The sequence below is a fragment of the Camponotus floridanus genome, unplaced genomic scaffold (assembly GCF_003227725.1).
Source record: "Camponotus floridanus strain SB8 unplaced genomic scaffold, Cflo_v7.5 scaffold54, whole genome shotgun sequence".
In the NCBI taxonomy this organism is placed as follows: domain Eukaryota; kingdom Metazoa; phylum Arthropoda; class Insecta; order Hymenoptera; family Formicidae; genus Camponotus; species Camponotus floridanus.
In genome coordinates, this window is record NW_020229703.1 from 1,100,549 (window position 1) to 1,126,533 (window position 25,985).

Consider the following 25,985-nt stretch of genomic DNA (forward strand, 5'->3'; position numbering starts at 1 on the left):
GAATGGCAGCAAGGTCAGTAGTTTCGTTTTCATCACAGATTTTCATATATCTCCCTTAGGAATTGCTGAAGAAGAAGTGGGCGAATCGAATGAAGTTAAACTGCCAAAGTATATTAGAATGTCATGGACATTATTATCATCTTTGTAATTAACGAGATGATTTGTACGAGACTCAAGACGCGCTTTGTCAGGAGGTTATTTCTAGGTCAGTAAATATTGTTATACGATATTCTACTTTTATACAGTATCTTTATACAATAACTTATTGTGTATCTTTATACAATAACTTATTGTGATTGATCAAATCAAACGAAGGCGAAAATTTTCCACATGTTAATTTCATAAATGTTTTCTAAACGTATATAATAATATTAAATGCATTTAGGAAACGCTTATGAAATCAACATGTGCTACTTGAACTATTTTTACTTGAACTATTTTTAAAATACGTTATAACGAATCATTCTATGCAAATATGAAATTTGAAAAAGCTTTAAAAATGTAAATAATTAATTTAAAAGTTTATTCTATATTTATTATATGTTATATATTTTATATATTATATGTTATATATTTTATATTTACTATATATTTATTATTCTATATTTATCAACATCTATCAGCATCTAAAATTTGCTTTGATAATACTTTGATTTTGAACGTGCATAATTGTGTAACTGATTCTCTATTTCAAACACCCACATTAAAAGAAATAAGATGAAGTCTTTTTAAACTTAATATTTATCTTGAGAAGACTTTAAGACTTAACAGTTGACAAAGTTGAATATTGATTAACTAGAATTTGTTAGAAGTGAAATATCTTGTGTATAATACAATATATGTGTAGTTATAATATGTGTAGTGTTGTTATATTCGACTTTTGCATATTTATATTTGCGTTGTGCAATTTACATTGTATTAATTAAGCGTCCGATATAATAAGCGCATAGCTCGCGATGGAAAACGCACGTGAAGAGATCCTAAGATGAGATGGTACACGCACACGTAACGCTTATGCATAAAAAACACATGCTTTCTATCGATGAAAGTTCTAAGCGTGGAACTCGGCACTCTTATCATCCGACTTAATTTATGTTAATAGACCTTTTTAAAAACTGATCGCGTCGCGACCTGCATTTTATCGATTAACAAGATTCTCGCTTTCTCTTTCTTCTATCATTTTCCCTCTTTTTTCCTTTTTCTCTGTTTCTCTTTTATTACAATCTTTTAATTTGCCTCTCCGTCCTCTCTCGAATATTTAACAGAAAAGGAATAATATAATATAATTAATTATGTCAGTCATTATGCAAAATGACCTTATTCAGTAAATGATGATTCAGTGTTGGACAAATAGCTTTCTTGTCGCTTTTCTTGTCTTTCTTCCTCTATCCGTTTTTCATCTTTTTCTCCACTCATTTACTTTCTTTTTATTTTCCTACCTTTTCTCTTATCAGCTATTTACATTTAGTAATAATTAATTACCCTTTTTTAATAATTAATTATCTTATTTGCTAAACAAAGTAGTTTAATTTGCAAAAATAATAATTCCACATAATTTTGCATGAATATTCTTTCTTCTTTTTCTTTTCTCTTTTCATCCTTTAGTTTTCTTTTCATTTATTTTTTTCTTCTGTATTTTTTTTCTTTAATTTTTCTCTCATAAGAACGCGAGAAATAGATAAACTTCATGTTCTCTAGCAATTAATTTTCACCCGCGTCGTTCGAAATAATCCGTTTGGGGTCCAGCTTCGTATGAGCGTTACTAACTGTTCCTTTCCTTTCTCTCTCTTTTCACTTCTCGTTTTCCCTGATTTTGTCTCTCTCATCGACAGTTGCCCCAGCGTACCCTTCTCCACGTTAAAGCCGGCTTCGCGCCCCTCTTGTCCCCCCCGGTGAGCGTGGCAGTTCGGAGCAGAGCAGCAGCTGACGGACGTAACAATACGTTGTTCCTGGTGCACGGTAGCACTATGTGCCGCACGACTACTAGAAGGAGAGACTACCAGAAGAGAACCGCCAAAGCGGCATCTCCGATATAGAGCGTCGATCAGCCGTTACACGGGACGCGCGATGTGAGCCCCCTTCGATATAGGATACACCAGGTAAGGCTTACAAGCTCGATTCAATCGAGGGAGAGCTCTAGTTTTGATCTGTTAGCTGTGTGAGAAGTCAAAGGGAGAAAATTGAGAAGAGATGCGATCGTTTCTCTCGTCGTGTGACAAGATGAAATTTGGTCGCATGATACTTACATGAATAAAGCGATAAATTCATCGACATTTATATAGTTACATTCTCGGACAAAATAAAGGATGTTAAAATTTTTGCGAAGAGAATGCTTGTTAATAATTTAATACCGTTTGATGCTGCAATTTTATTCTTTGGGCACTAGAGATACGATCGTGAGTGATATAATAGTGAGATGAATAGAAAATTATTTTCAATGTTATAAAAATAAATGTGAAAAAATGAATCGAAAATATAAAGGTGTGAAATACAATTGACAGATGTCTAAATTAATTTAGATAATTTAGCAATATTAAAAAGCATTTTTAAAAATGACAGAAATCATGATCATCATGTGCGCATTTAATAATTAAAGGAGTAACTTTACAGAATAATCGATATATAATAAAGAAGCAAATATGTATGTGTATTGGTTTAATATTACAAATATATAATATAAAATATTGTGGCAAAAACATTCGTGCAATCGTTAGTTACTTGTATAATATGCATTTTCTCCTGATGTACCGGAAAATGCAGAGAATTGTTTGCAGTCTTGATACTCTTAGTTAGTGAAATATATCCTAAAAAGGGATGATACTTTCATATAAATTGCCAGTGATTCTCTTTAAATGAATTTCTATCTATAGTTACGCAATAAATATATAATATATTGAAATATCCGATCGGCAGAAAACATTGACATGATGCTATTGTGCTCGCTCTATCTTCAAGACTTAGAACTCGCAGCATTATTGATCGATCGCGTCTCCCGTTGCACGAACACTAACGTGCAAACTAATCGCGCGAAAACTCGTGATTAAATCTTATAATGTGGCGTACACCCTTGTATATATGTATATGGTAAAACGTGAATATTTTGCGAATATCACTTGGTTCCGCAATAATGTACTGGATACAATCACGCAAGAGCAGTGTAAAAACGACCGGCGTACATCGAGCTAGCGATGTATTATCACTTTTGATTACGAAGAGTTACGCTTTTGATTTTAATGAATTCAAACCATAATTATGTAAATTTGGTGAAGGATATCACGAAGAATGTCTGTCATTGCGACTATGTTATTAAAGGGATGTAGTGTTCTGTAGTGTTGCGTGTTCCCAAAACACTTGAATCTAATTTTAGAAGATTAAAAATAAATTTAAAAAATTATTTTTAATCTTCTAAAAAAAATAGACAAACATCTGAGAACATTCATATATATAACAATATATTATATTCTGTCTACATAAATACACACACATATACTTTTTCTCTCGAAAATATAATTTATAACATAATATTATATATTATAATATTATATATTTGTTTTATAATATTAAGACAACTGAAAATCTTGTGCATTGTGTGTGTGTGTGTGTGTGTAAGTGTATGAATGAAACGTTTATTATAATTATTTAATAGCATCTAATTCATTGAGCCACTTTTTATCAAGCCAAAGCTAATATTGACAATGTCTCATTAGCTCCTATATAGATCCGCCCCTGTGTTTATCGTAACATGTCGTCGCGGAAAAGGAGGAAAAGGGGATTAGAGCTTTACCAGGAGTCAATGATCCGCACGCAGGCATTCCTCTCTTCTCAGGCTTCACTGACAACGAACGAGGTGTCTCGCTCGGATACTTTCTCATATACTGTCTCGTTGATCAGGTTCCCTCATTATACAAACATATAATTACTAATGCATTTCTTTCAAAGCAATATTAGAAACGAATTGAAAGTCGATTAATATGCGAGCATCACATTACACAGTAATTTTTTCATTAAAATAATGAAGAAGATTAAGAATGTAATATATATTACAGGTATTGTTGCTTTTTCCTATCCGTTTAATTTTATTTATGAGTTCGAAATAAAGAGAAATTTTAAAGAGTTCGGTTATAATTTGAAAAAAAATATGCGCGTTCTTCGCTGATGCTTCGTCTTCCCTTAATTGGCGATCACGTGCGATCTGAAGAAGTTCTCTCTTTAGTTACTATTTATGGACTCAAAATAAAAAAGAGACCCTCAAAGGATACAATTAAAAGTAAGAAAGAGTATGTTCTCCTTCTATCGATCTTCTGTCGTCTTTCCGTAACCGGGCAGACAGGAGGTCGAAACAAACTCTTCTCACTTCTCTTTTAAGCTACTCCTTATGGACATAAAGTGAAGAAAAAACTTGAACGCAATTAAAAATAAGAAGCGCCATGGCCTCCTTTTGCTGTCGACTTCCTCTCTTCTCGGCAATCAAAGGAGTCTACTTTTCGCTTCTCTTCATGTATGAGAAAAAGAAAATCGAACCATAGTAGATTAAAAGTTAAAGAGAGAGATGCCCTCCTTCTGTCGATATCGTGTCTTCTTCAGCGAAATTGCGCTCTAAGGCATTCTCTTTCTAATCTGGTCTATATATATATATATATCCATTCCATCCATTAGATATCCAAGAAAGTTTACTTTCCTAGTCTTCTCGAGTACGTGGGAGTAGAAAATAAAAGACACTCAAAAGAGAATCTATTTTTAAGAGATGGAAGTTAATGAATGATCAATCCCGTTCTCCCCCAGAGAATATTTTAAGAATAAAAAAATGAAGAATTCCTGTTCTGATCTTCTGGTTTTCTTTGCTATGGACTTCCGTCCTCTCTGGGACACGTGAGTCAAAGAGGTCGCCCTTACGTCGCTCTTACTCCTCTGAAGAAACGAGGAGAGAGGTGAAAACGGCGAAGAGAGAAGAAGAGAAAAGAGACACGTAGAAGAGTAGGGAGCAACGCATACACAGCCGGAGGAACCCGGAGGAGAGAGGTTCTGTTATCCGGTCGCGGTCCTCTCTCCTCTCGATGGTGGCAGGTCAGTGTTGCCGCGCTCGTGGCCGAGAACGGCCGTCGCTTCTCGCCGGAGACGTCTCTTCTCTCTGCCATCTCTCGCGCGTGCGGGGGTGCGGAATAAGGGCACGTCGCGTGCCCTCCACGAGCGACAAAAGTGCGTCCGCTGACGGCGGCGGCGGGCGACCAGGACGATGCGTCGCGCGACCCCGGGAGTAAAATCGCCGCCGCGAAGCGACGCCACTGCGACCAGGTATGCGCCATATACTCGGTGCTATGAGAGGGCCCGAGAGCACCGCTTCCGTTCGGATACGCGCGATCGTGGAGGAGTTATCGCGCCGTAAACCTGGCACGAGAATCTTCCCGCCACGCGCTGAAATCTTGTTTACCTTCGTCTCGTTGTGAATGCGTCTACTGTATTACTGTATATTCTATTTAATCTTTGTAGAAAAAAGATTGATAGAGTCTGATAAATCTAGAAAATGATAATAAATTAAATGATTGACAATTTCTTAGGTGATATATAATTGAATATAGTCGACATAAGTTGATATAATTGAATGTAATTGAATATAGTTGAATAATTGAGTACTTATAGACAATAGATAATTATTAGATGAAATAAATTAATATTAATAGGGCTAAACTTGATGAAGGATTTAAAACAAGGTTTTACTTGATATATTTTAGAAACGTGAAACTTCGTACATTGTGTTTTATGTACAATGTATACAAGCGCAGTATAAATACAATACTTACAAATATAAAATAGAATTGATAGAAAAATATATATTTTTTGAAGTAATGAAAAATTCCCTTATTTAACGTGATGATGTGAGCATATCTTCTTTTAAAAAATATGATCATTCAACAATTAAGATAATATTTCATTAAATTGCATTACGATCATTCTAACTTTTAAATTAGAAAAATATCAATTAAAAATTTCAACAACGCAAAATATCCTATTTCCAGTTATTAATTGTGTTACAATTTTATGTTTAATAAAAATATTACAATAAAAATACTATAAAAAATTAAATATTGCAATTTAAGATTTATCTTCTTCATTAGTATATTAAAACTTTTAGATGTTATTAATTATAAGACTTATCATTATTAACCACAACACATAATGTTCTGTGATATACATGGGAAAAATGATCTTCGATTATTACGCGGCTTTTGGAGCGTTACAATTTCAAATTGACTTCATTGTAATAAGACCGTAGAGATCACAGATCTCTTTTCTTCGTGATATCTTCCTCTTTTTTTCAACAGGTCGCGGTCATGGCGTCACGCTATATGAATCGGATTTTGCTTTTCGCTCTGATACCTTCCACTGTTTAACATTGATCTTGAACTCCTTTATATAGTATAAGACTTCCGTCAGGAATATAAAATTCGTTAAATTTATTATAATCTTTAAAGAATGTCTCCATCAGTTTCAACGAGATGATAATTTTTCTAAATTAAAGTCACCCTGTTACATTCCTGTTACATCACTTTGAATTTTATATTAATTTGCATTTAGTTCCGTACAAGAATTATTTTTTATTTCATTTTCTTAAATGTATAATAATGTTATGATCATAATAAGGAATGCAAATACTAATTAACCGTATCTGCAAACAGAATTTTAATTAGTACAAATATTTAATTTTTTAAATTACTTTTTTTAATCACACAATGTTGATTCATCTTCTTTATATAAATATTTTTATTTGAGAGGAATTAATAATTATAAAAGCCTTATGCGCGACCATATTTTTGGACTCGGATAGCTCTGCTTCGAGCATGGCACGAGAATACCGAACCAGACGCGCATACGTCTATGTAAATATGTAAATACCTATAAACCGAGGCAGGAAACAGCCGGAATCCTCTCTCCGTTTCTTTCGGCAAAACGAGAACAGGTTCCCGTGTGACAGCTTTTCTAAAATCTTTGGAATGTATCGCCTACAGATTTTTCTATCCTTAGATATTTAATTTAAGATTTGTCTATAATTATGAGTGAAGCCATTAAGAGATCGAGAATTAATTACAATACGTTTTATGAGCCTTCTACGAGTCTTCTATTCTTTTACATCATCATTATAAGAAATGTATAATGTATTGCGAGGAAGAAAAATGATGTTTTGTATTTTCAGATGCCATTATCTAATCTTCAAATTCAAATTCTTTATCTAGATAAATTAAATTCTGAATTTACCATATTTAAATTTCCAAAATTCCAAATTTTATAGTTTAAATAACCTCTTTATTAGAAATATTTATTTCTTTAAAATGTAACAGTTTAAATAATCTTTTTATTAGAGACATTTAACTCTTCAAAATGTCAAAATGACACTAAAAAGTTATATCTTTGAATCTACATATTCGCAAGAACACTAGATTCATGTATGATCTCATTTCTCAAGTTACGCAGTATCCAGATTTCACGAATATATATACATTATGTTTATATTATACGTGTCAGCTTTTAACTTCTGTGAATTCTGAAGAATTATTTCTTGATCGTCGGATAGCAAGACGTGGCATCCTCGGACACCCGGTATTCCTCGGTCGCCTCTAGTTCGTTTTTCTCCGAGTAATTCTCTGAAACTCTTCTTCTCTCTTTGTACTTTTCTCTCTTTCTCTCTCGCTGCCCTTCTTTCTTCTTTTCTCTCCCTCTTTCTTTTTCTCTGGTGATGCACCTTGCACCATAAAGTCCGACTCGTCGGCGTCATCGGCTTGTGGCAATGTTAAGTGGCCGTGTACATACATACACGCTGAGGCACAGTGCGTAAGACAGATGTTGTCCTCGAGGAGCAAATAAAATCGAAGGAAAAGGAAGCGAAACGATGACGACGACGACGAGCGACAGTCTACCGTTCTGTTCCATTACCTTTTACCTCGTTCAAGTAAAAGCGAGAAATCCGGAGAACATCGCGAGCTTCGTGGAACGCTTTTCGAGAGAATAAAAAAATAATTCAAGCGTATAGAGACGAAAACATCCCTTTTCACATTTTTTCTCTCCTAAAATAAAAAACTAGGAGTTAAAAAAATACACATATTACATATTCATATATCTTTGTTTTCAAACTTGCCGTTCGCAAATCAATTTCTGTTCCTTCAATCTTTACATTGCGTGGAAGAAAAAAAATTGATGAAAAATCCGCTGATGAAATGCACTCGGGAATTGAAATTTCCATGTCGCGGCGGCACTCGGTGCCGTTAAGCAACGGTGCATCGTCTTCGCCGCTGCATCGCACTGCATAGCAGCGAGATTATTTGATGCGCGCGGAAGATTGTAAATAATCATCAAGCTGGCGAACGATGAGGTTGTATCGATTCAACAGAACAATAATTCCTTAGCGACGGAAGTATTGAACTATAGTGTGCGCGCGTTTTCACGCACGTGATTTCGTTCGATCAATGTTGGTTGCATTCCAAGTCATTGCACTTTCCAGCGATCACTGATCTAGCGCTTTCGTTTTTCGAACTTGCGATAATAACGCTAATTATGAATCAATTCATTTAGATGTTATTAAATTTTTCACTAAGATATTAAAAATAATTCAGCAATCGTATCAAAATGATTGCTTCATCGCGACTTCGAGAAAAATTTATTAAAACGCTCGATGAGGAATCAATTTATTCAAGTGTTAATAAAGATAATTTAGCGTCTATAAAAAAAAGTAAATCGTTTTCTCACCGCGTCTTCATTAACGGCCAGTGGATTACGAATAGGATAATACACGTGCTCGATTATAGCTGCAAAGCGGCGGTCTTGTATATGTCTTGTATATGTTAAGTTAACGGTACGGTAACGGTCGATGTTAACTGCAATGTTCACTGCGAGATCTTTAATGCCGCCGTAATCGTTGGCCCATTACTCAAATTACTCGTTCTTGCTATTAACCGTATGAGAGACGCAACGCCGCTGCAGTCAAGCGCATTTCGATCTTCGATTAATTGACGAGCATTTTCCATCGACCGACCTTCGGATCAATCGAGCGGTTACTCCTTGACTTTTTTATTTTCACGTACGAAAGATATATTATTATATAGCACATCTTTTATAATTTTTCTCCTTTTAATTCCTATTTTAATTAATTTTTATTATCATTGTTATGTTACTCTAACATGATTATATAAGAGAATATATAATGAGTCCGAAATCTTTACATTTGAAAATAATTACACTGTATTTAATATTTAATTACTTCATTTCTACTATTTTTAATGTAAATATTATATTCGTACATGACAATAATAGTCAATGATTATGTGGATTAAATCTGCGAATATACATCTATGGATAATATTTTAATCAATATGTAAGATATAATCGCATTGAAACGCATTATCCTACCATGACGTTCACAACGCCACGTTTACCAAGTTAATTGCACGGGGGCGCGATTTCAAGCTGTTTCCTGGCATCCAAGGGGGTGGCGCAGGCGCGAGACTTTCACCATCCCTTTGAGAGGGAAACTGACGGGGTTCGGCGGCAATTTGCGGGGGGAAGGATCAAAGTTTCCTCAGTGTTTTCGCGTACGCCGAGCACTCGTGATCATCGCGAATTTTCGCAGGAGACACATCCTCGCGAGATGTTGATTAAAAATTCTTCGACAAGTGATGTGTCCTTCGAAAGTATCTAATAAAATTATTCAATAAGTGACGATGTAAATTGCAGCGCAGAATTAATGAAATTTTATAATGTATGAGATTGCTCATTCAATCTATTTATAATCATCTGCACGCGATCGAGACGTAAGTCAATCACTTTCGAGCTTGACTATCGCCGTTTAACATTAATCGGATATTAATTTGAAAATAAATCAACGCTATGAAATTGATTTTATGAGCCGAATTCAATAATTTTGCTCATTTTGGAGCAGAAGAAATTTACATATTTTGGTATATGATGTAAACAGTGAACAAATTCTTTGTCGGCGATTTTGGCAGGTCAATCGGACGAATTCTATGAATCTTGCGTGCACAGTTCGAAATAAATTTATGTCTCTAATGATGATATCATTTATTCTCGAAATTTTCCAAATATTAGTGCTAGTAAAACTGCAATTAAAAAACTGACTATTAATATTTTATATTTTTATTAATACGTTTTATAAAAAATATTTATACATTTGTATTCCATCGACTAAATAATAAAGTCTCGCTCTTCTCCTCGAGAGTGTGAAACACTACAGATTTCTTGAGCTGCTCTACTTTATTAATCGCGGACGCGAAAATTTTTTTCTCACTGGCTTTTGTATTTGCAAACTGATGGGACTCGAGATACTTGTTGATATGCAGTGGGAAAGCTGATGCAAATATTTAATAGGCGATATTTCTAGCACGTGATATGAAAGAAATAGACTCCGAATAGCGGCTATTTAGCGGCGCGCGGTTTCCGGAACCCGGTGAACGCGATCGATAGTTTTATCGGAATCGCCGCGTTCGGTCTAAAGAAGAAAGTGTCGGGAAAAAGTATGCAGCTACTTTCCAGCTTCATGGGTCGCCAGACGAAGCGAGGAGCTTCCTTAAAAAAAGGTACGTCGCGTTGCGGATGAGTGCGCTCGCGTTCTCATGAAGCCACGTGACATTAATCAACTAGTTCAGCAAGGGAAGACAGGAAAGCGAGCAGCAAAAATTTCACGCGTGGAATAGACACAAAACAGATACTAGAACTTAAGAGATGAGACAAACCGTGTTGGATGTCTTTTAATTTTCTCTTGCAAAAAAAAAGATTCGTTGAACAAATGCTATGACAAATTTTACGTCAGACGAATAAACGTCGATAATTTTGCTGAACGCGTAAAACGGAAGATCCATGCATGGCTTCACATATCACGCTTTGTTCTCCCAATAAAAATAAAAAAGGCGATCAAAATTGCAGTCGATACGCTATATTTAAACTATATCATATAATATGAAAATAATTGGAACATGGAGACATTTTGAATCAGTATAAATCAATTCACTTTATCTTTCTCTCATGATGTGACTTCCGATGTTTACGAGCATTTTGCGTCACATGTTGCATGTATAAATATCACATATTAGTTCCATGTGACATGATAAGACCGATACACTATATTGACCGTTTGAGTAAATTGTTGAGTTTCTCTACATACGCGTGCAGAAACTATGTGGAACGCAGCGATAGAATATTAAGGTAAAGCAGGCGCATGATCTAATAACTTATTTGATCGATACTCTTGAAAATACCTATACAACGTCAGCATGAAGCCGCTACGCTCACGCGATGTAGATGCTCCGTGACCAGTTTTGTACGGTACGGCGATCATCGAGAGCATCGAAATTGCTTTTCGTGGTGCCTCCATAGAGAAGACCCCCGTGTGCAAACACCTGATTTCCTGTCCTACTCAATTCGTGACACAGTTTGAAAGACGCTCGAGACGTCGTCGATTTATGCGTAAGAGAGATACACGTGTAATAAATTTTTATGCAAGTTTCTAAATATAAATTTTATCGGTGTACGCACGTGGGGACTGGGGACTCATGTTTATTTTATCGATTTTTATCCGTCCACATAGTAGGTACTTATTCTACTGTCCTTATCGCGCGTATCCTTCACGACATGCCAACGATTTACTTCGCGTATCACGTATATATTCGAAATACAAAGAGCGTGATTCGCCAAATTCAATCTGCGGAAGTAATTACTCTTGGCACACAGTTGTACGCGACGTCAACCACGTGAAAGGTTGCAACGTTAATTTCACCCTATATACGCCTTTATAATGTCAAGGCTATGTCCTGAATTATCGTTCTTATCCTTCAGCTTGATTTGTTGTGGAATCAGTCGCATATTATAACCATACAATATCAAGAAGATAATAGACTGCTAATATTACAATATAAATAATTTGTTTAATGGCAAAAATTTAGTGAATTGTTTCTAATTGTAAGATATACAGTGACAAAAGCTTTTTTGTCTAGAAAGACAGATCTATTAAGTTCTTGTCTGTTTCAATAAGTGTTGAACAAAATTTTTCTATTCAAGGATAATATGTGTAATTTGACTAAGTATTCTGTATAAAGTAAATTTACAGAATCAATAAGAACGTAATTCAAAGGACTGAGGAGAAATTATTAGGCGAGACAGTTGGCTTAATAAATGGAAGATTTCCGCGGGATACGTCGCGTGGATGCATTTCTTGGAGTGCATGCATTTCTCCTCAGCAATATCTCTTATGCGTGACGCTGGTCCTAGCTCCTTTACCGGTGCACTGATTGATATGCACCGCGCATACAATCCAGAGAATTGTAAATTTATTATAAACTGTAGACTTACATTCCACTTGAATTAAATAAAATTCAATTAACTCTCAGAACAGGTACTTTAACAGAATTTCAAACAATATCACGATAAAAAGAATAGATAACAAGGAAAGGCAATGGAATAAAAAAATAATGAAGCACGTAAAATCGTACTCTTGTTTATAGACAGAAATACGTAAAATGCGAAAAGTAAAATTCACGCATATATAAAATGCTAGGATCATCCTTTAGTTAATTAAATAATAAGTCTTTGCGTAATTAGCAATCATTAATAGAAATTCAGACATCATTGCAGCTTAAGATCTACCTTCTTTCCACATACTTAGCGCTAATGCGGTCGTTTAATTCTCACTTTATGTTTACCTCAACTGCGTTCTGAATTTAAATCCTCTTTACAGTAGACACTTTATGCACGTTGTGCACATCCCTCTAACGTTGCGGATATATTTTCTGTTCCTCAGGAAAGCGCGAATCCACCGGAGGCGGGAATCCTGCTGGTAATTGGCCGTCTTCAACGGGGGGTCCGGTCAGACCCCTTAACAGTACCGTTTGCGGCGGCGGTGCGGGGGGCACCAACATGACACCCGACGATCCCGCGCCCGACGAAGAATTCGCCCTCGCCGTCGCGCAAAAAGCACAGGTAAGGCTGCTTATCAATGAGAGAAGGGTTTTTTGCTCGATCAAACCGAATAATAAATTCTTGATAGCGAATCAACAAGCGCGTATGCCGTTCTTTCGTGCCGAGTCATTTCCTTGCCTCGAGAAATAGGCCACGATAAATGTTTTCATCTATGAATACCTTAGTCGAAACATTTTATAAATTTATTAATATGCAAATGACATTATGAGCAAAAAATCTTCTTAAACTTTTGACTCATTTGTCTTAAAAATTTACTAAAATATATTCAAAATTAAGTCAGTTCAAAATTAAGTTTAGATTAGATATTATTAAAAGACTGAATTAAATTCACGCATTTAATATAAATCGCGGAGGGATTATTATTACAAAAATATAAATTGTTTTAAATTAATTTAAATTATTAATCGAAGTTTTATCACGATATATTTAAAGTAAAATTTTAATTAAAACTATTAATTAAACTCATAAGGGGAAAAGTTAGGACAGCTACAAGGCTATAAAGGTACAATCATAGAATCGTGTGAGTTGAAATTCACATACATATACATATATATATATATATATATATATATATATATATATATTATATATGTATATGAGACTAACTCAGATACGTACTATTTCTCACGTGGAATGCCTCTCAAGCGCAGGTACGTATATTTCAATGGCCGATGTCCTCTTGTACGGCAGATATTTCTCAAAGGAACCTACGCAAGTTGAATCGTCAATTCCGTAAAAGCGACCGGGCACAATATTCTGTAAAGAAGAGAGGAGCCGGAACGATGTCCTGGCAACGTGTTCGCGATTCATACAACGTACGCATCGTTGAACGTTCGTTGACGTTGTTATGACTATTGTCGTAGAACTCAATGATTTTTTACGTTCGCTTTTGTGGTTTTGAAGTCGACCTATTTAAGCTTCAAGCGGTTCGTTCACAGGAAAATGTGACGATATTTATTCAGCTGGTTCTATAGTTCCAGGATTATATTATTGATCGATTTATTTAACTTTATTCGGATTTTCATCTTAATAGAATATTTGTTATTTGTAATGATAAAAAATTGTAGCGCGAGAAAATTTCAAAAATAAAATCAGTCAGATAATTAAACAGATGATAGATAATTAATGTAAAGGAAATCTTGTATTTTTGATGAGAAAAAATACAACGTAGAGAAATGTATAAAAATTATAAATGGAATAATTTTAAATGTATCTTTTTCTTAGCAAATTAGTAGCAATTCTGTAAATGCTCTATGTAGTTCCGTTTCGTTGCTCATTGATGTTTCGTGTCGATCAAATTGAATTTTAAGAAGAAGAAACTTCTTTCACGGACCGTATCTGAAAGTAAATAAAAATTGTTGACATACTATATAATGATTATGTGGAATATATAAAATATTATAAAATTTTATTGATCTTAATTTTTTAATATAATATTGAATATAATTTTTATATTTTTTAATGAATTTAAACTCTGTTACTTTTAGAAAATTTTGCTAATAAATTCCAAAATAAAATTATGAGAAAGTTAAATTTCCTTAATTAAATGAACGATGAGACTTTATTGTTTATAATCCAATATTTTACCGCTTTGAAGATACTTCCGTTAAAGAAGAATTTATATAAGTTTTTACGTAAGTTGGCTTAATTAATTCTCTAGATTCTTTTTCATACATATATAATATTATTTGATTATTAATTAATAATCAATATATTTATAATTAATAATCAAATATTATAATCAAATTCCCTTGTTTTAAAATGTTCTAAGGTACTTTATTTTACAAAAAATCGGTTTTTCAAATCAGATGAAAGATGAAAATTAAACTTGAAAGCCTTTATGGAAATTTATGCAAAACTGAAATTATGGGAAATTATGGGAAGTCATTGAAATAGTGCTTTCCGGTACTTCTGAGATTTCTCGAAGATCTTTATCTCACACTTTTTTCCAGTTGTTCTATCAAGAGAAATTAACTCTCTTAATAATAGAATCCTTCAAGATAAATTTCGAACACGTGCTGTATTTAAAAGAAGTCGATTGCGTTTAAAATAATTCTTTTTATATACATAAAAATTCAGACACAATTTTTGCAATCTTATTGAATATGATATATAAACTCATTTTTATGCTAGAATATTATCACCAGAATATTATAATCTATAATTAATTTCTTATAATTAATACGAAAAAATAAATCCTAGAAAGTGCTCTTTTTCTACTATAGAAATAAACAATTTATTATTATAAAAAAATCAATGCAGTTTCACGAAGAATATTTCGCAGAATGTTTTTTATAATTAAAACCGGCGCTTTCATGAAAAAATATCATGAATTATAATGTAAGGAAAAAATAATATCGCCGCCGATGATATTTATTTCGCTGTAATTTCATAAATGGGAAAAATATAACTCTCGATGAGAAATACATGGCTCCATCAAAGCTCTTTCGGAATATTTTACGAGAAGCCGTACACGCCTCTCTTAGCATTGGACAACTTTCCAATTAATGAAACGTTACGTTCTTGACGGAACAGGTTGAATTACTATTGCGTAAGAGTGCATGTTGTATGCGACAGCGATCTTACGTCCTCGAGACGAGATCGAGAAGTGCGTCGAGGTATCTCATTGCGTTAATATCGCTCTAGTTAATTTTAAAAGCGGAGCTCACTCGAGTTTAAAGATATGAAATAAATTCTGTAAAAATAAAATGTGTTTTGTAAATCGGATTTCTAAAAATTGTTTCATGTAAACTAAAAATTCTGTCGCAAAGTGTCATGATTATTACATTTATTAATTATAATATTATAATATGGTTGTATGAGATATTATATATTGGATATTGAAAAATTATTAGAGCGCATTTAAAGGATTAATTAGACTAACTTACGATAAATTTTCTTTTAACGGAAATATCTTTCCTTTCTTAGATTATCCTTTCTTAGATAAAATTTATTTTCATATTTATGCGATGCTATCGGAATGCGCCTTTTATTCGGTATCAAATTCGGTATTTTCTCCTTTTAGTGCCATCGAGAAATCCAAAATTTCATGAAAAAGAATCGTAAAAAACCTTTTATTTCTTATGCTTACGATATTTATTATTCACGAGGTTAATGACGCTCTTCGGTGACGTCAGAAAAACCTCTTGAAAACGACGTTGCACGCAATGTTGCGTGTAAGCACGCAGGAATCATGTCCTACATCCTAGCAAGACGAAGATACGACGTCTTGGACATTTCGCGTGATGTTGCTTTCACTTTACGAATCCGGGGACAAAAATATTTTCCAAGAATATTCTGAAATTGCGATATATACGTACGATCTTAACATCTCAAGGTAATTGCTGTTAATGATATGCTGCGAGTAAATACGGGTGGAATGTCACTGCAAATTTTTTCGCTAATATCTCTTTACCGTGCATTGAATACGGCAAGAATGCCGAGTGCGCTATGTCTACATGGTATTTAGTTCACGAGTAGTAAATACTAAAAAGACACGGAGAAAAAATAAGAATATTTTACATTCTCGTATATCTGCGGATAATTATCATTCTGATGCAATTGTAGAAATACAAAATAAAAAAAGTATATTTTATTAATGTAGGTAAATATAATTTATAATAAAGGAATAATTAATTGTTCCATATGATTCTTATTCATATATCCGTTTTTAAATTATATTTACTTATATTTAAGTAATTTAACATTTTTATAATTGTTATTCTTTCTTAGATAAATTCTTAGAATGCAAAAGAAAAAAATAAATATTTATATTAGCTATCGATATCAAAGATGAAAGAAAGATAAATATGTGTATGCATATAGAATATCAAAATTATAACTGAAGAGAATATCACGAAATTACATAGCTAATGAAAAAATAACATTCTCGATATTAAATCGAGTATATAAGCAAAATAATTCTGAATGAAATAAATATATATTTGATAATAAAAAAAAGCGGTTCCGTAGCAAGCTATAATGAAATATTAAATCGATCAAAAGGTTTTCGTGTCATGTCATTATCCAGAATTAATTATCTCACCATGGATGATAGATAATTAGCATTAATCATTTGATCATTATTAACATCAATGTTAATGCAACACTTTGAGCACGTTATGCGAGTCGATTATCGTCGGATTAATGCGATGCGTGCGAAGGCCCCCAATGCCTTCATATTTATTTGATACATGCAAATGCATGCGCGCGTGAATGCATCGAATGAAATATCTCTTTGCAGAGAGACGCAGAGGCAATCCGCACCGCTCTGTATCTCGGAGTGGCACTCGCGATCACCTGGATAATAGGAGCGGCGGGACTGTCATTGGCGTGGCTGGTTCTGGTCCTGGCACTGGCTGCGACGATCGTTAAGGCAAGAGTATCCCGGCTTCTTCAGACGGAATTACAACACGAATTGGCGAGGTTACGTAGAAGACGGGCTTTGTACAAAGATGAGACCGCTGAATGGCTCAGTCTGCTTCTCAATAAGTGGCAAGTACCGTTTCCAGCAGTTATCGATAACCAAAGAGGCTAATTGTGAGAAAGGAACACCTGGTATATGTTAATGTACCATCTGCTGTATGTTAATATCGATACGCGTTACTTCGAGTTGTATGCAAAAGCGTGCAATTATTGTCAAGTCAACTATTATAAAGAAATTCATACATCTTTTATTAAAAAGTATAAGCGTTTTTAAATAGAAAAATTGATTATTCAAATTTAAATTAATTATATATTTATATATATTTTATATCATTTTATACATCAAATTGGTCTTATTTAAAAAAATAAAAATAAAATAAAAGTATGTTTAAAGAGAAAATTTTGCAAATATAGCATAATAAAATATATATACTCCTGGACAAAATTAATGCATATTTTTTTTCATTTTTTCTTTAAAATTTTTCGTTAAAATCTAAATATCAGTTTTTAAAGAAAAAGTGAACAAAATTGTGTGTTAATTTTGTCCAGGAGTATATATTATTGCTATACTTTTAAACTCATAAATTATTTTTTCGTATAACTGAGAAGCGGTAATAGCACTATATTACTATACCTTCATATATATACAATATATATATATATATATATATATATATATATATATATATATATCGCGAATGTCCTCGTAACGGATGGGTGAATGAACTTTTCATTTGAGAACGAGTACTACATATTGTAAACATACCACATTCCTACTGCATGTGATGTATAGACGTAGCCTTTCACGTTTCTGCTACTCGTGCCGCGAATAAAATCCTTGTTCGTCGTTGCTGCTGACATATGTTGAATGGAATGATTTGTCGATTTTAAAATTGACGTAAATTAAATAAATCGTATAATAGAATCATATATTAAAGCAGATTATAAAAAAATCATTGTTAACTGGATTCCAAATCAGCTTTAACAAAATACACATAAAAGAAAAATTGAATGTAATTATATGTAAATATAAATCTTTATATGTAATCCTCTTATTTAAATTTATTTATTATTTATAAAACGTATTCAAAAAGATTGATTATTTATTACTTGAAAAAATAAAAATGTTAATAAAAAATCTTTAAAAGTTTTAAAATGAATTAATTTCTGATTTGAAAAAGAGTTCTAAAATTTTGGTGATACTTATATATTATTAAATGTGTATATATATATATATATATATATATATATATATATATATATATGTGTGTGTGTGTGTGTGTGTGTGTGTGTGTGTGTGTGTATGTATGTATGTATGTATGTATGTATGTATGTATGTATGTATGTATGTATGTATGAATATATATTTAAGAATGATCATCTTCATGCATGATTCTTCGTTTGTCAGTGGTTGAAAACAGCTAATGCGACACGTGGAAATACATATAGGAAAAATGCTACTTATTTGGGTAGTTGATAATTTTGTTCGAGCATTCCTGAACTGTCGGCTGCGAGTTCTCACCGAATCGCGAGAATATCTATATGCGAGAAAATATGCGAGAAAAAGCGCGACATATATATATATATATATTTATGTGTTATATATATATATATATATATATATATATATATATATATATATATGCGTACACACATAAAGGAAATAGACACGACGGTCGTCATACCGGCGTTTATTTAATCATGTGAAACGTACAATAGCTATGAAAGAATTTCTATAGAAAATCGATTCCATAGAAAATTCCGTAGAATGTAGAAAGCTTGTATAATAACTCGCAAATACACTCTAATTTTGTACATGTGTGACAATATTCTGAAACAAACAAAAAATGTTTGAAATAATACACTCTAATTTTGTACATGTGTGACAATATTCTGAAACAAACAAAAAATGTTTGAAATAATACAAAAGTTTTGTTTAGATTCTTTGCTTCGAAAAGAATAATGATATAAAAAGTTAAAAATAATTTAATTAATTTTAAAAATAATATAAAAAATTAATAATAAGTATAAATAATTTCTTGAATAAACAAATCATTAAATATAAATATTTATCATAATAATACAATTTAAGAGAAAGAGGGGAAAAAAGAGAATATATAATATCCTAATGTACATTAAGGAGGGAATTTATGATGGAGAACACGAAAAGGTCGAAATTGAAAATAATAAGATATTATCAGTATATTCTAAAAAATGTCAAGTGCGTGCAATTTCGTTTCTTAATCTATTCATGAAGCCGTGTGGGTTATCGAGTATTATACGATTCGACTCGTTGTCGATGACGAAAATGGGATGTCATTAGAGATAAACTCTGAAAATAACTTGCTTCTCATGATACCGAAACGTCAGTACACATTTTTCATGCTTGAAAGAACATTTTTATCGTATTAAATCTAGCTATTGGCTTAATTAAACTGAATATTGAATGAATCGTTTCTTTTTTATGACGTCGCCCTTCGAAATATCTATTCACATTCAACATGAATGAAGGAATATAAAAAATTAGAGAAGAAATTTAAAATATTCTCTGAGATATGAGTTTAATAAATTGAAATAAAAAATAGTATTTCTTTAATTAAACCCATCAAAGAGATAATAGAATGTTCCGATTATAATATTAAGTAAATGACACACACACACACACGCACACACACACACTTTTTCTCTCTCTCTCTCTCTCTCTCGTTTACATATCGAATTATTTTCATAGGTGGAGATTCAGCGCTGCCAGTATTTTTTCCTTGGCGAAGGAACGACTAGAGCCTCTCCTTAATGAAGCTAAACCAGGTATATTAGGTAAGGGCTTTAATTATTCAAATATAAATTATCCAAGAATAATTAGGTGATTTACAATGAGAAAGAGATTATAAAGAAAACTCTGCTAAGGAAATTAATCATTGAACGCTCGAAGGATTCCAAGTTATTTCATCATTGACTTTTCATAAGAGATCTTCATTATTCAGGTCCGTTAGAATTACGCGAACTCACTCTTGGCGAACAAACACCATGCATCACTCGCGTGAGAACACTCGATTGCTGCAGTGACGATGACCTTCCCAATGGACATCATTCTGGTCAGGCTAAACTATCCATCGAGGCGGATGTGCGACTAGATTGCGAACAATTCCGCATGCTCATCACTACACGGTTGTTTGGTAAAGGGTGAGAAATGAAAAGCCTTTGCTATATTACAAATCTTTAAGAATATTTAGATATTTGTAAATATTTTTGTATTTTTTATCGTCATTTCACGCAAATATTATTTTATCTTCTGCATTTTATTTATAATCTTGTTGCAGTTATTCAATCAATATTATACAACACTCCAAATTTCCTCTTGTTTTATTCTGGATTGCTCTAAGTTATTATAATTAAGATTCACTATCGCGCGAATTTTAAATTGATTCTTTCTATCTGGAAACAATTTCAAGAATGAAATTTTAAAAATGTCTCGTGCTAGCGTGGGAATGGACATCGATCTGGCAGTGGAGAAGCTATCACTATCGGGCACGATTGTAATCGATCTAACGTTAAACGCGTCAGCGCCGTTTCCTCATGCGACCGGACTTAGCGTGAGTTTCATGGAAAAACCGGATGTCTGGTTCAGCGTAAGAATTCTACGAGCAGTGCAAATGATGGAGATGCCATTGATCAAGACCTGGATTCACGCGGTGGTCACTGATGCCCTGGCCAGCTGGCTGGTCGACCCGGGTCATCTAGAGGTAAACCTGAGGGCGCGCGAACGACCGGGTCCTGGACTGGATTCCGTGACCAGTTCTATGCCGCAAGGAGTGCTCACAGTTGTGCTGAGTCAAAATGGGTGTCCTGGTAAATGTTCTTTAAAATGATTGTCTCTTACATTTACTAATACGCATCAACTATATTATTTTTAGCGCGCAAGAATCAACCGATTCTTCTTTTTTCATTGTACATGCGAGAGAGAAAATTGAGCATAAATGAGGCTGAAAATGTAAAAACACACGAATATTGAAATTTCTTTATTACATGATTAATATAATTAAATCGTGTAATTTACATATCTCGTGAAACACGCATATGTTATATTATGATTGATGCGTATTATTATAAATCATAGAATAAAAAATCATTAGAAAGTTCTAAATGAGTCTTTCTCCAGCAAATGTCGCCGATGAGGTGAGATGGCTCGTGGTAACAGTAGGCGATCAAAGACGAATCACCTCGAATTTGAGCTCCATGTGGACTGAAGATGTATCATTCTTGGTCGGGTCGTTAGACAATGAGAGGATCACTATCAAACTGAAAACAAAACGGCTTGTCAGTACCATCACTTTGGCGCAATTTGAATTGGCATTAGGAGTCTACGATTGGGAAAACTCGCAAATGTAAGTAGCATTGAATTATAGAAACTATATTATCTCTTATCGATCTGTTAATATATTTATTAATGCACTTATCTTGATTTGGCACAGCGTTGAAACCGTGTTACAACAGAAGAAACCGTCCCGTAATAGCGTTAACATTCCGAGCATCAATGCGCGATTAGAATACACTACTCTTCCACATTTGGATCCCGAGTTACCACAGCCAGAACTAATAGCCGATAATATGCATCTTGCAGGTATACATATAAATAAATTTAATTGATAAGATATAAATATAAAAACACAAAGGAAAAATATTTATTCGATTATATATATGTATATTGAACTTATTCTCTCAAGTTGCAACGAAGTCTTAATAAAATGTCCGACATTTTTTTCCCGCGAAATAATCAATATGAAATGTGTCGTATGAAATATTTTCAGTGCCGCGAGACTTTTGCCACAAAGCGCACAAAGCAGGTAAATCTGACCGAGATATCGAGTGACGAATGCGAGTTGAGCATGATTTGTGCAACATTTTTTTTATTTAACGTGTTGCTTAATTAAGTGTGTACGCTTGATTATTTTACCGAGATATTTATCGGATAGTAAAGCTTTCAAAATATACAAGCCTTATATTTTATCTTTCGCTTTCTCATGAAAACTCGTAAAAGTTGGATGCATTTTTTGTTTGTAATAAAAAGGAACGAGGAATTTTATTTTTAATGCATCGTAATTTTCAGGAGTATTGGTGATTTGTATTCATTCCGCTGACAATCTCAATGGTGATGTTACACAGTGTAATCCTTACTGCATGTTATTTAACAATCGGAAAAAGGTAAAGCAATTTATTTACCAGATATATATTTTTACGAGAGTTATATTTATGTGTGAATCATTAATAAAAGTTTGATGGATTTTTAGGTCAAAACGACGCATTATATTCGTTCAACTACATCTCCAGTTTGGGACTGCAGAGCGCAATTTTTAGTTCAGGATTATACTCAAGTATCACTGAGCTTTGTTATTTATTCATGGAACATAGCGAAATCGGTGGATACAGACATGCTTGGATTAGCAATGCTATCTCTATCTCAGGTAGTCTAAATTTCTTTTTAACAAACTAAATGATTCAGCACGTTAAGCTGAAATAAAGTTATAATTTGCGGGGATCAATTTAAATACGATGTCAATTTAAAATAGACTGATTTCATTGTTGCATTAAGCATTAATTTATAGTATCGTTATTATCATGTATTTTACGATCAATGAAAAATTATGTTCTATTAAAGGATACGACATGGATCGTTAGAAAAGAACTCACGCTCAGCGGGTCCAACATAGCCTCCTCTATGACAGTCTCCGTTCTTTTTTACCCTGTCAAAAGCATACAACAAGTGGTTAGTAGTCGTAGAAGCAGCATAGTTCCGACTACGCTGGACGACGAACCAAAAATCAAACGAAACAGTCTGCCATGGATGCAACAAGCTGTAAATTTATTAGAAATCTAGTATTTTTCTAGAAGAAAAATATTTCAACATATTTATTTCCATTTTTTTAAACATTTTTAGAAGTTGTTACTATCGCACAAGGATGTTGATCCTGCTTCCTCCGACATATCGAGTTTACTATCCACCGGAAGTGGTTTGATGGAAGTGACGCTATTGCGTGCGAAAGATCTCGTTGCGAAGGATCTGAACGGTTTCAGCGATCCTTTCTGCGAACTGAAATTAAATAACGAGACAAAGTACAAGAGCAGCATAAAAAAGAAGACACTGAATCCTTGCTGGGATGAAAGTTCCATTATGGGGTTGCCGAAGACCGGGGAAGCTTTAGATATCGTAATTTTGTACATTTACTTATTTCGTGCACTATGATTATCATTGGAAGAAAGAGATGATTTTTTAAATCGGTTTAAATCGGTTTTTTAAATAGGTGTTATGGGATCATGATACTTTCGGTATGAAAGACTATCTTGGGAAAGTATCATTGACTCTCGAGGATATCAGAAAGCTGTCAAACAGCGATCAGTCTCATTGGTTCCCGCTCAGGGGAACCAAAACGGGATCTATAGAGCTGAAAATTAAGGTCTTATCAGAAGAATGCGAGGTAATGCGCTCATGCACAGTAATATTCTATTACACAATGACATCATATTTTTATCTTGTTACTTTGCTATTTATTTTCGTTAAAAATTTTCATTCATAATCTATGAATTCTAGACGCAAAGTACGTATGCAACCAGCAATGTCAGCGACAATTCTTCTCGTTTAAATGTTGAGCCTGACTCCTTATCGAGTATTGTGCGAAGACCTTCCATGGAGAAGTCTAAAATACGACTGCATTTAGATCCAGTCGTACCGCCACCGCCTCCACCACGGACTGTCACTCTCTTAAAGCCGACTAATCAATCTGGTAATATTTACATCATTTTTTTCTCTCAATCGTATAATAAAAATTATTTCATTAAATATATAATTTACTTATAACATTTCGATGTCTCTCTTATAGAAAAGGCTAGTATCACCAGTAAGGAGTCCAACGAAACAAACGGGACATCGAGTTTCTGGATTCCAAAAGTTATCGAAGAATCTGCGGCTGTTTCCGTCGACGAAGCCGATACCACCAAAGTGATCGCAGAAAGACGTTCATCTCAACATAGTTTGACTCCCAGTCCCGAACAAAGTTTTGGCAAAAAGTTACCACAGTACAACAGTTTTCGGATGATGAAACAGAAGGTAAATACGATTGAATAATCGTGGTAGAAGTCTCAGTTCAAAATTTTGTATAATTGTAGGTGAAGAGAGGTTTAAAACTTCGTAGATTCCGTTCAGAAGTAACTATAGAGGATAAGAATGATACCAAGGGCATCACGTTGAGTTTGGAACCCCGAGGTGGTGGAGAAGCCGATGCTACAGAACTTCTCTCAGAATCCGGTCTGGCGCATGCAGTATCGCAACCAGATATGTTGGGCAGAATAAGACAGCCCAGTCCACGCTTGAGATTAAGGCCGAGTGGTCAGTAGATAATATTAAAATATCACATCATTATGTCATGTTTTAAAATTATTTTAATACAGATGTTTTCACTATAGATCTTTGTTATCCTCGTTGATTTGAACTGAAAAACTGAGACATAATAAAAGTATATTAGTAATAAGAATCTTTTTATGAAAAAAAATATAATAAAACATATTTTATATATAATTAAACATATTTTGAAAACTTGAAATATAAAATATAAATGCTAAAATGAAATAAAACTGTTTCTTCAATTCTAAATTTTAAAATATTAAACATATTAAAAAATCAAACAATTTTCAGACTTAAAAATTGTTAACGGCACTAGAGAGAAATATTCCGGGATAGAAGGAAAAGTTCTTCAGGCGCAGGGTCTTCATGTAGCGCACATTGCCCAATTATACTGTCGAGTGAAGCTTCAAACGTAAGTGTATTAATGTTGAATGATGAAAATTCACATGTGTGTGGATGACAATGACCGGAAATTTCCAGATGCACCAGTCCGGATAAGATTGTGTCACCTAATGGCGGTAAAACCATCGCGAAATCACGGCTGCTACCGGCTATGCCTAATCCTCAATTCAGCATAGATTTCCACATAGACGGTGACGGCGTACCAAGGCAAGCTTTGCTGATATTTGAGATCAGGAGTGCTAGCAAAGAATTGCTGGCTAGTCGGCGTATAACTTTACATGAATTGCTAGGTATTTTAATTATTTTTAACATAAAAAAGTTATATTTAATTGCATATATTTTAAAATTTAATGGCATATATATGTTATATAATAGATAATTCATATACATGTAAATTGAGATTTTTTCTCTTCATAATCTTTTTTATGTAATTAGTTTTAATTATGACATAATTATATCGTATTCAAATTTGTAGGCGTATCCGCAGCTAGCGACGAGATTCATACGTGGTTGGCGCTGAATAATGGTGCCTCATTGGAAGTACAAATTGCTCACGGAAGAGAGCTTAAGAATAAGTCGGCAAAAAAATTATTTCGTTCTTGGTCGGTACATCGGATAGGGAAAATATGAGATTTAAAGAAAATCAAATACTGCTGTTGTACATCTATTTAATATATTAATAAAAGTGTAAGAAATTTTTTTCGTTTTTTGAGAAAGAATCAAATTTCAGGAGAAAGGAATTCCATCAACATTTTTTTTGCAAATGGAAATAGACAAAAAAAGCTTA

General features: G+C 33.6%; 1 protein-coding gene and 1 long non-coding RNA gene across 7 annotated transcripts; one reads left to right on the top strand and one right to left on the bottom strand.

Annotated features, from left to right (window-relative positions):
• Window positions 1–25,975, top strand: LOC105254043. 6 transcript variants are annotated; one of them, XM_011262531.3, is made up of 21 exons: window positions 1–205; window positions 1,833–2,099; window positions 12,797–12,975; window positions 17,219–17,469; window positions 20,132–20,217; window positions 20,385–20,583; window positions 20,882–21,249; window positions 21,560–21,785; window positions 21,873–22,021; window positions 22,209–22,244; window positions 22,508–22,602; window positions 22,689–22,862; window positions 23,057–23,254; window positions 23,336–23,605; window positions 23,700–23,873; window positions 23,987–24,179; window positions 24,276–24,502; window positions 24,562–24,781; window positions 25,088–25,208; window positions 25,277–25,488; window positions 25,674–25,975. In XM_011262531.3, the coding sequence occupies exons 3-21, from the start codon at window positions 12,913–12,915 to the stop codon at window positions 25,826–25,828; spliced, it is 3,417 nt and encodes a 1,138-aa protein (XP_011260833.1). In that variant the 5' UTR covers window positions 1–205; window positions 1,833–2,099; window positions 12,797–12,912; the 3' UTR covers window positions 25,829–25,975. The 6 variants fall into 6 exon arrangements, with proteins under 6 accessions (XP_011260833.1, XP_025268454.1, XP_011260825.1 ...); XM_011262514.3 differs by lacking the exons at window positions 1–205; window positions 1,833–2,099 and adding exons at window positions 9,588–9,797; window positions 10,385–10,580; XM_025412669.1 differs by lacking the exon at window positions 1,833–2,099.
• Window positions 14,234–17,208, bottom strand: LOC112639273. Its single transcript, XR_003123406.1, has 3 exons — window positions 17,021–17,208; window positions 16,067–16,272; window positions 14,234–14,313 (listed from the first exon to the last, which is right to left on the bottom strand). It is a non-coding gene; the product is annotated as an uncharacterized LOC112639273 (long non-coding RNA).
• Window positions 25,976–25,985: the final 10 nt, after the last annotated feature.

What these genes read in the sequence shown, in the direction of transcription:
- LOC105254043 (XM_025412669.1), top strand. Translation starts at nt 124, where the DNA reads ATGGACATTATTATCATCTTTGTAATTAACGAGATGATTTGTACGAGA. An exon ending in ACACGGTTGTTTGGTAAAGG is followed by an intron (nt 20,584 to 20,881) that starts GTGAGAAATGAA and finishes GTCTCGTGCTAG; the next exon opens with CGTGGGAATGGACATCGATC. An exon ending in CGATAATATGCATCTTGCAG is followed by an intron (nt 22,022 to 22,208) that starts GTATACATATAA and finishes AAATATTTTCAG; the next exon opens with TGCCGCGAGACTTTTGCCAC.